We start from the raw sequence: 15,260 nt of genomic DNA on the forward strand, positions 1-15,260 counted from the left end.
CCGATATACTTCAAGCGAAATCGAAGAACGAACTGATGTGATGTAATTTAGAACAAAGTCAGGCCATAATGAAGTTCATTTCGTTTGGAGTTCATTTCAGGAGTTTGAAGCAGCTTGCCAAAGCGACCTTTCCGATTAAGTTTACTTCAGCTGGTAAACACCTTCGTACCAGATGACGATTATGTAATAGGTAGATGTGGCTCTGGGGCTCCGCCCTCTTTGACGTGGAAATCTTCTCCAGTTCATTTCCTCTGCTCTGTTAAGTCCGTCGAGGTCAGATGTACGTGAGTGAAAACAAACACTGAGGAGCTGCTTTATAGTAGAAATTGAATCCTAATTGAAAGCAACATTTAATACTGTAAAGCTGTTTGGTTTAAAGCAATCTATTGTATAAATAATAATGGAAAAAAATTATGATCTGAAATATTATTACATTTTAAATTACTGTATTTTATTTGAATATATTTGCACAGTGTTGCACAGCTGAAATTACTCCAGTCTTCAGTTTCACATGATCCTTCAGAAATCATTCTAATATGCTGATTTGCCGCTCAAGAAACATTTCTAATTATTATCGATGTTGAAAACAGTTGTGGAGCTTCATGTTTTTCCGTGGAAACCGTGATACATTTTTTCCAGGATTCTTTGATTAATAGAAAGTTGAAAAGAACAGCATTTATTTGAAATCGAAATGTTTTGTAACATTATATCTTTTTCAACACAATTGAATGTATCCTTGCTAAAAAAAAAAAAAAAGCTTTTTAAATGGACAAGTCAAACGATTGAGACGTGTGGCTCCGCAACACAGATACAATCAAGTGATGGGATTATGAGGATTCATGGCGAAAAACGCCTGGATCTGAGGAGGCTTTCTAGAAGCTTAGAAGTCTTCAAATAGGATTTGCCTTTTTCCCAGACACTAAAGGGTTTCCACATTACTTGCTTATTTTTAACCCTCCCACGGAGTGGCAAGCGCTGTTATCATTCCCTTTTCATGTGTGGTTAGACTGACCCATGTTTATTAGTTAAGAAGCCTTAGCATGCACTGATCTAGCATGCTCCTGAGATGGTTGTATACAGTATGTATGTGTTGTATATGGTGTCTTTACACAACTTTGATAATAACCACACAACAGTAACCATGCAAGGACATCACACAGTCTACAGCACATGTGCAGTGTGAGGGAAATTCTAACTTCTAAAAGTGCAGTTATGATTGGGTGGAGTAGATGTATCCAGTGAATGCCTTGCAATGTGGTCGGTGTCGCCACAGCATGACAAATTGATTGGTTTTGAAATTACTGTGGTTGAAAACATATGCTAGCCTTACTATTTACAGGACTGTATAGGGAACTCGACCCCTACCACTTTCGGACAGCGAGATCTGTCCTGACAACATTTCTGAAGACTTAGCACATAAATTATACATTTATATCAACTGCTGCTAAATTTATACCGTTAAAGTTTGAGGTCAGTAAGATTGCTTTTTTAAAGAAATAAATACTTTTATTGAGCAGGGATTGATCAAAAGTGATAGTAGACATTTAAAACGTTACAAAAGATTTCTATTTCAAATATTCTATTCATAAAAGATTTCTGAAAAAAACACAGTTTCCACAAAACATTTTAAGCTGCTCAACTGTTTTCAACATTGATAATTATAATTATAAATGTTTCTTGAGCGGCAAATCATCATATCAGAATGATTTCTGAAGGATCATGTGAAACTGAAGACTGGAGTAATGATGCTGAAAATTCAGCTTTGTTTATTTGCTTTACATTATGAGCCGAGAAAGAACAACGTCCTTAAACAAATGAAGTCCTAGTAATTCACACACCGGTACAAGTCTAGTGGAGGTGAAATAGCAGATTAGCATGTCTACAGCAAACAGGTGTTGTGTCTCAGGTCTGTGGTCAAATGAACCAACCCAGAAGACAATTGTATTGCTTAATTGTAGCTTTCATAGCTGTGGAGATTTAATGCAGTTCTCAAATATGTGTCTCCTTACACACAAAGTATAGAGCTATAAAAGTCATGCGAGCGCATTTGCTCCTGCAGAATTTGAGGCCTGGCTTTGGGAACTGTATATAGTGCTATACTTGATGATACAAGCAGTTTATTTTTAGGTGAAGGTTTATACATACTTGCACATGCCTAATGTTTGAAATGCTGTCAGCAAGATCAAGTCAAGGCACAGATCTATTTTATTAAGCAGGACTGTCCTTCCTCTTTCCAAGGCAGTCATAAAACCTCGTCTCCTTACATTTCCGCACACTGCACCTCAGGCAAACCTTTTGCACGGATGAAAGAAGTTTTTTAATGTATCATTCATAATTTATAAGCAGGGCAAAAATGGTTGTAAATGAGTTTGTAGTGCGTTCTCTATTAATTTTTTACTAGTAGACCAGATGGCACAGAATAATTCATTCTTGTGCAAATGGACACAGAATTTACTGTAATGTATGAACTCTGCCTCAGGATTAGAACTTGTGAAGTCCTTTTAAGCAAGTCAGTTCATGTGGGATGCAGCTTTTTTGTAGGCAAGTAAGTACAGCTTCTGTAGTGAGGAAATACGTAATCATTCAAACCTTCAATCTACAGTAAAAGCAGATCAAATATTGTACATTTATAATACACAGTTTATTTTTTCTTTCATCTGTTCTCTTCTGCTTACCCCATCTCTGGTATCACATGTCCTGCTTGACCTCTGACCTGGAGTGGACCGTTTGAGTCCAAGACATGATCTGCAAATGTGTCAGCAGGGTTTACAAGATCTATATCAGCTGTTAATGCCACATTATTGTAGTTCATGCATACTCAGTCAGCTTAATGAACTAGATGTAGCATGGGGGAGGTAGCATACATACCCTCAACTGAGAGCACAAATGTGCGTTAATGTTTCTTAAGCCGGTGTGTCGTGTCTGTCGGCAGGTTGCGGAGCAGCGGTACTCTCTCTGGGACGACTTCCTGGTGCAGGGCCGGCGTGAGGGTCAAAAGGAAATGACCTTGGAGGAACTGCTGAAACACATTAAGGTTAAAGCACACACGCTGTCAACATCACACACTTAGAGACATCAGATACCGTTCACACTCAGTCTCACACCAGCTTTTTTCTACAGGTTGAAATCTTTTCTCAGGCACCAGAACTGCTTTTTCTGTAATATAACAGCAGTTATTTGTAACCGGAATCTTTTGTAACATTATAAAATAGCTGCATTATAAATAGTCTATTTAATGCATCATTGCTGAATAAAAGTATTACTGACCTCCAATTTTTGAACGGTAGTTTATAGAGGAAATTGGTCAACTAGACGTAAATCAATCAATTATACAGTTACAAATGCTCCAAAAAAAATCATACATTCTAGATGAAAACACACAATGAATACACATCTTAGGGATATACGTGTGGGTGTCTGGATGTGTGTCGAATTAATTGATTTGATACTTATTTCTCATTTCAGGAAAAGCATAAGTTGAACATCACAGGCTTGTATTATGGTCCTGCTGTATTGTACAGCAACATCTCCGATCATACTGCTCGCCTGAAGCTAAGGTGTGTCTGCCGATATACAGCTACTATAAACAGAAATACTCCACACAGCATTAATGCCTTATCTTTTGTATACTATATTGAATATTTATCTGCATTATATCAAATTAAATTCTAGAGCTATATATCATTAGATTTGTCTAGACTGAGAGATTTTGAGACTTTGGTCCCTTAGTTTATTTTTGGGATAATGGATATATTTTCCTAAGGCATGGACACACAGTCTTCCAGCATGACCACATGCCTTCATTAACCCCTCACTCCCCTCTGTCTGCATGTGTGCACCTAACATCGATCTGTTGATAGACTTCAAGGTCCTTCCTGGGTCTCTTCCTGCTGGAACCAAAATTAGTCTCAAAACTAGAAAAAAAAAACAACATTTATTACCCCGTCAGGTGCTGTTCTTTCCTGACATTTTTTTTTTTATCTACATTTCTTTGAAATGTTTGGCGTGATATAAAAACATGTGAAAGCAATTACGCATGTACAGCATGTACACTACCAGTCAAAATGTAATTTATTCCTGTGATGCAAAGCTGAATTTTCAGCATCATTACTCCCGTCTTCAGTGTCACATGATCCTTCAGAAATCATTCTAATATGATAAAAAAAAAAAAAAATGTAATCATTAATAAAATCTTAATGATTCCAAACTTTTGACAGACAGTGCATATTGTGCACAATATGCAAATGTTTTGTATGTACTGAATATATGCATGACCTACTACATTTGACAAAATGTGCAGTATACAACCAGAACACACTGCATTGTTTACCGGATCTCAATGCAGTGCACTCATCTAAAGTGAGGAATGAAGTAGAAGAGGTCATGTGACTTTTGAAACTGTTATTGTTTGTTGCATTTCACATACAGTACTTATATATACTATTCTACTGATATATATATATATATATATATATATTTTTTTTTTTTTTTTTTTTTAAATAGTTAAATGTGCAGTAAGCTAGTACTTCATTCTGAACATAACCAGTGTTAGTTTGGCATAAGAGTGACCTTCCTGTTCCTCTCTAATTATGAGATACAGACCATACCACACCCTCACAAAAATAAACACTCTCATACATTCATTCACAGCAGCCATTCTTATGTAACTGTGTCTTATGTAAAGAAGTACACTGATGGTAATGCGGGTTTGGTGGTACTTTGATTTAGCCTAACAAGTGAAAAGGGATTTTTATTAATTGATTAACTTGTCGTTTATGCAGCATAACTGATTTGGTACGCTCCGCAAGCAAGCGTGAGATTCCAGATCACCAGCAGATATTGGAGATCATTCCCTCATTTGAAGAGGATGAGGACTGCATGATGCCCATCAGATACCTCCTCAGGTGAAGCTGGAAAAGAGAGCCTTACATTTAGGAACATCACCTTCATAAGATTATTCTCTCTATTAACTTTGAGTTTATATGCTAAACAGTTATAAAAATCATGGGAATTTGTACACTGCAAAAATCACTGTTAAAAAAACATGATGCATTTAATGAGGTTAAGCCTGAGAACAAATAAAAAATATTGCCTATAAAACAATTCAAAATAAATGTATATTTAAGACTCTTGTATAACATTCTGGTAACATTTTACAATAAGGTCTCTAACTTTCGTAAAGTATTAAAGGGATCATGAAGTGGATTTTTTAAATTATTTTAAAATGTTCCTTGAGGTTCATTTATAATGTTTTTTGCACACACACACACATGTGTATGTGGAAAAACAATTATTGTCTTGCTGGGTGACCACTGTAGTTAACCCATTTTAACTAACATATGAAACCTTACTGTAAAGTGTTACCAACATTATTTTGAAAAAGTCTTAATATCTTCTTGAGAATCAAAATAAAAAATGATTAAGTTTGGCTATGTTGCAGTGTCAAATATGACCTGGAAAGAGTCTTTAATTCTGATATTTTACAGTCTATAAGTGAAATCGCTTTTCTGTTCATTCTTTTAAACACATGTGTATCCGGGATCAATACGACCCCTGTGGTTTCTTAATTCCCGCCCTCATCCCTTTGTTATGCAGCCATGACCACCCACTCACCACCTCACTATTGTCATGTATGAAAACAGTTCCAGACCAGAGCCAAATGACCTGTGTCTGCTCCAGTTAATTTCATCACCTTTAGACATGTTTGCGTGCATTCAGACCTAATCACATTACAGCACTGAGTTTCATTCACAAAAAGATTTGACAGCTGGGTCTTTATCTTTCTATTCTATTCTGGCTATAAGCCTCCAATTCTAAAATAGAAGTCTTATTTTAAATTCTTAGCCTACTGCATATGTCTACATCTCATATCATTCTGTCAGTAAAGTCTTATTTTAAAGAGAGAATTCCATATTTTACTGCCTGTTTCTTAAAAATAAAGAGTAATAATTGCACAGTATACTGTATGAGATATTCACCATAAATTGTATTTGCATAAGTAGCAAATTTCACAGAGAAAAGTTGTCATTCATGCAATGGCTGCAAACCAAATGAAACTTAGAACGTCAAAGTTGGGCAAGCTAAACATGAATATTGTTGGTTAACTGATAAGACAAACGATTGCTTTGCAAAAAAAATGTATTTCTTCTGTTTATTCTGATTCTAATAAATGTAACCATGTGTTAAACATTGGTGTGTTATATTTCTGTTGCAGCCAGTTAACTAAAGCAACAATGGCATATATTTTTTCTTTAAAATGGGCTGAATGATAGAGTATATAACCCAAACTATGCTATCCTCAGTATTGCCATCAAGTATTTTTGATCATGACATCAGTTTCTATGTTTTTCAGAAAAATAGGTCAGAATATTATTTGATATAAAAACATTTATTGCAATATTTATTAATACATAGAACAATATTATTAAGACATTTTCAGAAATAAAATCCATTTAGTTTTCAGAAACACATCAGATGTATCCAATGATGTCGTTGCATATGATAGGCTGTCGACTCCCAGTCTTCATGACAGTGCTAAACTGGTAAAAGTCTGGTCCCATTGGGTGCAAACTTGTGTGGGACTGGTGAAAGAAGGGTTTCGGGGCTTGGAATCCCACAGGACAAGACATCCGTTTAGTGCGTTTAGTCTCCTCAACTCCAACTCCCTTTGACATGCCTGCAATTTTCCGGCGCATGTTGACCAGAAAGTCCTTGGCTATTTTGCGGCTGGCGTTCGGCTTCAGTTCCGCAGAATCTGGGCATTCTGGAAGGTCCATCCAGTTTTTAATAAGATCTGCAAAGCTGTTGTCTCCAAGAACCAGCGGTTGCCTGTTACGCCCTCTAGTTAACAAAGACGTAGTCCAGTCCGTTGGGTCGCTGGCCTCAAACGACGTCCAGCGCTCCAGGCAAGCGTCTGATGTGGATTTGGGACGGGTTCGGTTGGTGCGGACACACGCGGATGATGAAACGCGTACATTCCTTGTGCGGCGCAACACTACGCCCTCATCCTGCCACGATGCTTCGGAGTACCCAGAATCAAAGTCCAGACTTTTCAAGCTGCTGGGGGAGCCCTGAGGTAGACGGCCAACACCGGCCTCCTCATCCTCCTCTTCTTCCAGTGGGCTGGCCAGGCAACATGCGGAGTCGTAGGTGCTGGCGTCACTAACGTCAGATATCCGCAGGCGACTGAGTTGCTCCCGCTTTTGTGCCCTCTTTTGACAGGCTCGAGTGGCGTATGAGCACTTTGATTGATTGTCGGGTTCTCGTATCTGCTTCAGATCCTGCAGAGACCTCATCATGTATCGCATCTGGTCCCGAAAACAGTCGCCTGAATTGCGAGCGCACAGCTAGAGAAAGAAAAAGAGGAGGTTAGAGCTTGACTGTGCAAACTTCAGCATGCATCGCTTACAAGGGCACTAGATGCACCACACTGATCACCAGCTGTATGCATTTTTCATGGTATGTCCATCTGTACCATGGTACCGCCAAATTACTTGCTAAAGGGCAAGATTAGTCAGTTCCTCATTTTCTAAATAAAAACTGCAGATACATTGCAAGACTGATGTGTCCAGGATCTATAATCGCCTTGGAAAACAATTCATGGACCATGCCAAACAAGACATTAATGTGCCTGATCTCTCCTTCAGATGAAAGCAATCCAGAATTTAATCCAGCAGCATTAAATCAACAACATGATGAGTGGGAGAGAAACAAACACAATCCATTTGGATTGTCTCTCAGGGGAGAAGAGTCAGAATATGATGCATGCATGCATGCCAATACATCCGCACTGATTGTGGGAACGGGAAACGAGGAGTCCCTTCCTGCACCGCTTCAGGAAGAAAGACAGGCCATACTTCTCCCAACTCAAGTTCATGATTAATGCACGGACTGTTGTGGTCAAAAAGGGAATGATGTCATTTTTTGGGACAATGCTGAATAATGTTGGCCATAGTTCACAGCTAATGATCTGGGATCAGACTAATTGTGTATATCAGTCTATTTGGGATGGTCCAACAAAACAAAAAACAAAAATACTAAATGAAAAATAGAGGAACATTTATGCTTTTAAACCCTTCAGAATGTCTTGCCTCAGACTTCCATTGTTCATTCTTTAAAACAACAAAAATTCCCCTTGGCCAGGCTTATCAAATAGATTTCATTCCATCCAGGGTCCACACCTCTCATAAAGCAAAAAGTCCCTGTTTTCCAGTGATAACATCCCCCTACTCTCAAGTGATTTACTTTACTTTCACTTCCAGCTCTGCAGTAGCCGTTAAGCATTTGGAATTTTTTGGGAATGCTTTTGAAAGCCAGAAAAACACAGCCATCTATGTGAACCGGCTCTTAAACTCAGCTGCTCGGCAGCCCTCAGACTGGTTTAAGCTACAGGACCAGTGACCAGTCTATGATGTTATCACAGCTGTGAGAACTTAGCCATTTGGCTCAAAGCTGCAAATTGTGTGTGTGCTTGAAAAGCCAGCGGTTTCCAGAGGCCATGAAAAATGCATAGAGTTGGGTAGCGGTTAACCTCCATCGCTGCTGAAAATGTACATTTCATTTCACAACCCAGATTACAGTTCAAGATATAGATTTATAATGCCTGAGGGAGGCATAAGATACACCAGTGCTATGGAAGTAAAATGCGTCACATTCATATTGGAGTTAAAACTATAGAAAAATGCAGCATATTACCAAATATATTCAACATTGGCTACTATTCACAGCTTTTGAGACTCTGGAAATGACATTTTAGTGGAAGTGCTCACAGCAAGAAAATAAATACAGTACTTCTATGGTTGTTACTACTGTAAAATCATAACTTAATATGCAAAAGCTTTATAAATTTTAATTTGTTCATATTAATAGGTTTAGTTTAGTTTAGAATTCACTTATTCTGTGTTTTCTTATTTGCATGAGTACAGACGCTAAGCTTTTTCAAATGTATATATATATTTTTTGACAATAATATCCAGATGAACAAGAACAAAGCAAGCAAAACAAATCACTCACCATGTTTATTATTCCGTTTGCCGAGTTAGTCCTCCTTGGTATATTTTTCTGTTTCCTCTGCAAAAAGAAAAGATGTGGCATAAGTATTTTAAATAACGCACAACAGTGTTTATCTGTGACCTAAGCGTTTAAGACACTTACCAAACTGTACACAAAAAAATATGCCAGGTTTATAAAGTAGTCCAGAGCGCTATTAACCGCTTCAGTCAATGCGCGTTTGGAGTGAGAGCTGAGAGCTTTTGAGCGCGCCGTCAGTTTCCTCCGGACAATCTCAGCCAATCAGCGCTAAGCGTCAGGCTGACATCCAATCAGAAAGCCAAATGTGAGCGCAGAACAAGCGCTTCACACCTGATAAGACTGATTGATACAGTCATTTAATAATATACAGTTATGATACAGTTATTTAATAATAATAAATTATAATAATTACTTGATCAATTAATCCTACTACTTCTACTGATAATATTTTATGATGTATTATTTACATATACATCATACGGAAACGCTACCTAAGTATCAATGGTAATGTATTTTTGACATGTACAATTTATCATGGTATTCTTTTAAGTACTTAGAAGTACTATGTATATACTATGCCAAAAAAAATATGGATACTCAATACCATGATATTACCATCATCGCTGTACCATAGTATCACCAGAGTACTTTCTGTAAGGACTGTACAAAACATTTTGTTCTAATACAAAAACAATTTCCTCTTTTTTTTTTTTTCTTCCCAATTTTAGTTTGGGGCTTGCATTTTTGCTTTTGTTTTTTAAATGGCTTTGCATGTATAACACAAAAAGCTCTTAGGAAATAGTTTCGAGTAGACTTCTGGATTGTCAGTTCATTTATTCACCAAGTGTTCCTCTAGCGCCTTCTTGGGGTGATGGAGTGAAACTGCAGAAGTGTATGATGAATGTGAATAAAAATAGCATGAAATAAAATACATGCAACATTGCCTGTCAGCTGGACAAAAACACATTTACTGCATACAGTGTTATAAGAGACACAAAAGACAAAGTAGCACAGGTCTATCTTACATAACTTTTATTTCCAACGAGATCTTTTATGGTATTTAGATATTAACCCAAAGACTGTAGTCTAAGTTTTATTTAGCTCTTAAAATGTGCTCAACACTTTTACACTTTTCATTTGATAGCGTGAATAAAAACAGCCCTATGATCTACAGACAGTGAAAACAAGGCACAGACATCGCGGAAAAAAAGAAGGGATGGTACAGCAACAGGAGGGAGAAATGTGTGGTTGGATATAAATATTTTACACGTTAGTCGATTTTGGACGGTGTCACAGTCAAGCTAGTAGAGAGTGTCCAGATATATCAGTGGCTGAGGGAATGTCACGTCGAGGTTTAGAGCGAGCGAGCGATTTCATATGGTCCGTCATCATGCAACAATATACAGTCTGAGCCTGGGATGAAGATTCGGTGCTAAAGGTTTACAAAAGAGATGTCTCATTTTCTTTCTGTGCTCACATCAACTTTACAAAAGAAGCATTTTGCCATTGACTTGAATAAATCTAGCACATCCATTATAGAAGTCCTCACCCACCCCATTGGTAACCTGTCAAAAAACAAAAGCTCAATAGAAACAAATATCAGAATATAATCCTGATTCTCCACTTGTTTTGTTTTTTTTTGGCAGAAAATAACTGCAAAATTAAATATTTACACATTGAGAACCAATTTAAAATTCAAGATTCTGGAAAGAAGGATGGTGTTCTGGAATTCTGTGAAGTTTCTCTTTTCCTGGTTCACAAGTCTTTTTCAGGTTATCAAAAAAAAAAGAAAAAAAAAAGAAAAACACAATTCTTATAGGTAGCTGAAGGCAGTCTAGCATGTGGTGTACAACCCGTTGACCAGCTCCATCAAACCGGTTACACTCCTGAGGAATAATCACAACAAAATCAACAAGGTTAACAGCAGTTTCTCATATTAACTGTGTGACTTAAATCATTTCAAACCTAACATGTTAAATGCTTTGAAAAGTGTGCTTGTGCCATCTTTGAAATAAATTACATTTAGTTCGATATTTTATAATCTAATGCTACAACATTGAGGAATACACTATCGTTCAAAAAGCTTGGGGTCAGTGTGAAAGAAATTATTTTATTCAGCAAGGATGCATTAAATTGATCAAAAGGGACAGTAAAGATGTTTATAATGTTTCAAAAGTTTTGAAAAGAAAAAATGTATAAATAAATAAATAAATAAATATATAGAGAGAGAGATAGATAGATAGATAGATAGATAGATAGATAGATAGATAGATAGATAGATAGATTTAAATGTATCCATGCAGCGCAGGACAAGTTACTGACATGATAAAGACATGAATGAGAAAATAAAGAATAAAAAGCGCAATAAACTACACAAGAGAAGTGAATTCGGTGCTCACACCCGAAACGAGAATGAAAATGAAAAACAACTTTAGGGTGAGAAAATGTTGACAGATTGTTCATTTTTGGGTGAACTATCCCTTTCACACAGTCGGGTGTCTAAACAAACATAAACCGTAGTCAAAGAAAACTGATGTGTAAATTAGATCTGTGCTTTAGGTCTTAAAGTGACAGCAGCCTAATAAAACTGTAGTATTTTTACTTGAATACTAGGCTAGATCCTCCTGAAAATTTTTACTATTTCACATGTCTTTGCTGTGGGTTTTTTTGCCCTATTGCTTTTCATTTTCATTGTAATTTGTTTCTTTCTTATTTTATTACTGATCGTTTAATTTAATAATTGCTTAAAAACTTTTTACATGTATTAAGCTAGGTTTGCTGTGGCGGCATCATGCACTTTGCATCTGAAGGGAGGCTTTGAAAACCCCAAATTCTAATAATACTATCACAAATATTGTGTTTTTTACTGTATTTTTGATCAAATAAATGCAGCCTTGGTCAGCCTTCTTCAAAAACAGTTTTAAAAAATCGTACCAAACCCCAACTTTTGAAGGTACAAATACATTTTGAGGCAATTATAAGATGCTTTTTGAGCAACTATATCTGAACACAGGTCTGTTTTATATGCATGAATGGTTAGTGTGTGTGTGTGCGTGTGCGTGTGTGTGTGTATTAACCTCGTCGTTCTCTTGGCCACCTTCATTAAAAGAGGCCGCAGTCCTTCAGGTTGTTTTTGATGATGACATCAGTGACAGCGTCAAACACAAACTGCACGTTCTTAGTGTCAGTAGCACAGGTAAAGTGGGTGTAAATTTCCTTTGTGTCCTTTTTCTTGTTGAGGTCCTCAAACTTGGTCTGGATGTAACTGGCAGCCTCATCATATTTATTGGCTCCTGTATGAAACCGATACAGAAAATATTGTCAGCAGATTTGCACTTGTCCGTCCTATAACACTTCCTTTTTAGGTACGTAAAAATAACCACATGCTAAATCATGTTCCACATGGCAAATGAAAGTCAAATAAATGTTCTGGTTTCGGTTCAAGCCTCATCGTGAGATAATATTGATCAACGCAAGTAATTTTGACTTATTTCAGTTTAAAAGAAAAGAAAAGTCAAAGACCTGAATACTCAGGAAAGCAGATGGTGAGAGGACTGCGCGTGATCTTCTCCTCAAACAGATCCTTCTTGTTGAGGAAGAGGATGATGGAGGTCTCGGTGAACCACTTGTTGTTGCAGATGGAGTCGAACAGTTTCATGCTTTCATGCATGCGGTTCTGAAAAAGAGGTGTGCGAGCCATGAGAAGGCAGTAATTCAACAGCAGAGGGCGCTGGCGGCTCACTTTGCCCCGTGTCTTCTGTATACTAGGGGGGGGGGGTAGTTATAAATTAGTTTAGAATTACAGCCTTACTAAGAACTACTTAGAACATTAGTAACAATTTATCAAATTAAAAAAATATTACATAAACTGTGACGTAACTAATGAAGATCATTTGTTAGAAATACTTTGTGTTTTCTGTGATTTTGGCCAAATGTCCTGTGCGATTTTAATTTATAATAAAATGGTCGACGTGCTCTAAAAGTGCAGCTTTCGGCAATTTTTTAATTGGTCAAAACATATATATATATTGTATATATATTTATTAAAATGCTTGGACAGGTTTGCAAAACTAATCGCATAATGACAGATTCACAATTCAGGTTTATCGTTTGGACAATTCCCATTTTTCCCCATGACTTTCCCAGTGGTTCTGAAGCGACTGAGTCCGTCTCTGAAACTCACCATCTCCTCATCCTCTGCGAGCACCAGGTCATAAGCGCTCAGAGCCACACAGAAGATTATGGCTGTTACTCCCTCAAAGCAATGGATCCATTTCTTCCTCTCCGACCTCTGACCTCCCACATCAAACATCCTGAAGAGAGAGGAGAATTAGAGCGGGAGAACTGAGAAACAGGTGAAGGTGTCACTCGGCCCTTCCGTGAGCATTAAGATTTCACGAGGGTCTCGGAAGAACGAATACAAGAGGACGATAATGAGAAAACACTTTCTACCAGAAACCCTTTCACTTTGCTTCCATATATAGCTTAGTCACCATGAAATCAAAACAACTGACAATTCTTGTTTTTTATGGAATATTGCAGATTGTTTTATAAATTATTTATCCATGCACATCATTATTTTTTCATGTGCCGTATAAACTTTAATCAACACATTTCCCCTCCCTCTTGCAGCCAGTGTTAGATAAGCTACTAATTATATCATCAACAGGGTAATTAGATTACTGTACAAATTACTCGCTCTAAAACATTTTTGCATTACTAATTACTTTATAAATCCCATATCAACCTCTACCAGTTAAACAATACAAGGATAGACACAAAACATGCAATTTTAATTATTTGAAAGAATTAAAAGTGCAAAGATATGGTTAGATGAAAAACATACATTTGAACATTAGACGTTACATTTTTATGTTAAATCCACTATTGTTTTATATAGAATTGTTCTAGTCTATACAGTAATTAATCCGATTATATCAGAAGTAACTAATTAAATTACAGAAAAATGAAGAGTAATCCCTTACTTTACTTTTTCAAGGGAAAAGTAATTCAATTACAGTAATTAATTACTTCATAACGCATTACACTGCTTGCAGGACATCTCTTCTTTGATGATGTGTTTACTGACACGAGGGGCGGGGCTACCTGTCACTCATATGCGATCCGCCAATAGCAATCCACAACCATCCAATCAATTCCTCCTGGACAAAATCAAGCCCCACCTTTCATTTTTTCTCCTTTCACTCAGATATACATCACAATAGGGTAGAAAAGACTATCGCAACTTCCATTTCATGCTGACTTCATCCAGTTCTATAATAAACTCCTCAACACATCCAGAACTCTTACTTTCCCACAGATTTTTGCCCATGTGATATTGATTTTGTATTTATAAATAAATACCCTTTCGAGCTATTTCAGTGCAAACACGCACACACATATATATATATATATATATATCTCAAGATTCATGCTGAACTACATCAGCTAAGGTAAGTTATTTATAGCTCATTGATTTGTGTACATGCTTATAGACACACACAGCACTGAATGTTTCTCACTTGAAGTGCAGATCTTTAAAAGTGAAATGTGTCTCCACGATCCCAGTGGTCTTCACTCTGGTCCTCAAGACGTCCTGCTGCGTGGGAACGTAGTCTGCCCGTCCTATCCTATCCATATCGTTCAGATAACTACACACAAACACACACACACGTATGTAATTAGGTCATTCAGATCACAGCTCAGATGACTAACTGTCATTAAACAATCATTAATACATTCAGAGCATTTGAAAGGCTTTCTTCTCTGTGAGCTGCTGAGTGCGCATGAGGGCAGAGCGTTTGTATTCGGCGGGTCTGCGCTCGTTTTTGAGATTCGACACCTGCATTAGTGCCTGATAAGGTGTGTTTACAATGGGCTGTTTGACACTGAACACTGGGGTATTGCTTACTACAGGGCTTCACAACATTTTAATTCAGCAAAACCCCTCTGGAAGCTGCATTATTTACTTGACACAGTGCTTGAGAATGCTTACATTTCAATAAATATAACACTGTCCCCCAGTTTCACAGACAAGGCTTAAGCTAGTCCCAGACTAAAATGCATGTAATAACAGGTTTAACTGAAAGCAACTTGCACTGATATATCTTAAAATATAACAGTGACATTGTTTTGTCTCAAGATGAACACCAGAAATTGAACTAAGGCCTAATCCTGGCTTAATCTAAGCCCTGTCTGTGAAACCAGGCCAATATTCTGAGTAAAATGTT

At 37.2% G+C, this 15,260-nt stretch overlaps 3 protein-coding genes across 4 annotated transcripts in view; 1 reads left to right on the plus strand and 2 right to left on the minus strand.

Annotated features, from left to right (window-relative positions):
- The window catches only part of uba7 (ubiquitin-like modifier activating enzyme 7), a 35,592-nt gene extending 29,405 nt beyond the window's left edge, over positions 1–6,187 (plus strand). Inside the window, exons 24-26 of the mRNA XM_084427081.1 lie at positions 2,933–3,034; positions 3,466–3,557; positions 4,782–6,187. Of these exons, the coding sequence (XP_084283207.1) occupies positions 2,933–3,034; positions 3,466–3,557; positions 4,782–4,908 (321 nt within the window). The 3' untranslated portion in view covers positions 4,909–6,187. The remainder of the gene's footprint in view (positions 1–2,932; positions 3,035–3,465; positions 3,558–4,781) is intronic.
- Positions 6,188–6,369: 182 nt separating this feature from the next.
- On the minus strand, positions 6,370–9,340 carry inka1b (inka box actin regulator 1b). 2 transcript variants are annotated; one of them, XM_084427084.1, is made up of 3 exons: positions 9,154–9,340; positions 9,013–9,069; positions 6,370–7,346 (listed from the first exon to the last, which is right to left on the minus strand). In XM_084427084.1, exons 2-3 carry the CDS (start codon positions 9,013–9,015, stop codon positions 6,471–6,473), a joined length of 879 nt encoding a protein of 292 aa, XP_084283210.1. In that variant the 5' UTR covers positions 9,016–9,069; positions 9,154–9,340; the 3' UTR covers positions 6,370–6,470. The 2 variants fall into 2 exon arrangements, with proteins under 2 accessions (XP_084283210.1, XP_084283209.1); XM_084427083.1 differs by lacking the exon at positions 9,154–9,340 and having other exon boundaries at positions 9,013–9,146.
- A 699-nt stretch (positions 9,341–10,039) lies between these two features.
- Positions 10,040–15,260, minus strand: part of gnai2b (guanine nucleotide binding protein (G protein), alpha inhibiting activity polypeptide 2b) — a 47,291-nt gene continuing 42,070 nt past the window's right edge. Inside the window, exons 5-9 of the mRNA XM_084427082.1 lie at positions 14,553–14,681; positions 13,214–13,343; positions 12,553–12,706; positions 12,108–12,323; positions 10,040–10,916 (exon numbers count right to left, since the gene is read on the minus strand). Of these exons, the coding sequence (XP_084283208.1) occupies positions 12,133–12,323; positions 12,553–12,706; positions 13,214–13,343; positions 14,553–14,681 (604 nt within the window). The 3' untranslated portion in view covers positions 10,040–10,916; positions 12,108–12,132. The remainder of the gene's footprint in view (positions 10,917–12,107; positions 12,324–12,552; positions 12,707–13,213; positions 13,344–14,552; positions 14,682–15,260) is intronic.

The sequence above is a fragment of the Rutilus rutilus genome, assembly GCF_951802725.1.
Source record: "Rutilus rutilus genome assembly, chromosome: 12".
Lineage (NCBI taxonomy): Eukaryota > Metazoa > Chordata > Actinopteri > Cypriniformes > Leuciscidae > Rutilus > Rutilus rutilus.

What these genes read in the sequence shown, in the direction of transcription:
- inka1b (XM_084427083.1), bottom strand. Translation starts at nt 9,093, where the DNA reads ATGCCACATCTTTTCTTTTTGCAGAGGAAACAGAAAAATATACCAAGG. An exon ending in CAAACGGAATAATAAACATG is followed by an intron (nt 7,347 to 9,012) that starts GTGAGTGATTTG and finishes TTCTTTCTCTAG; the next exon opens with CTGTGCGCTCGCAATTCAGG.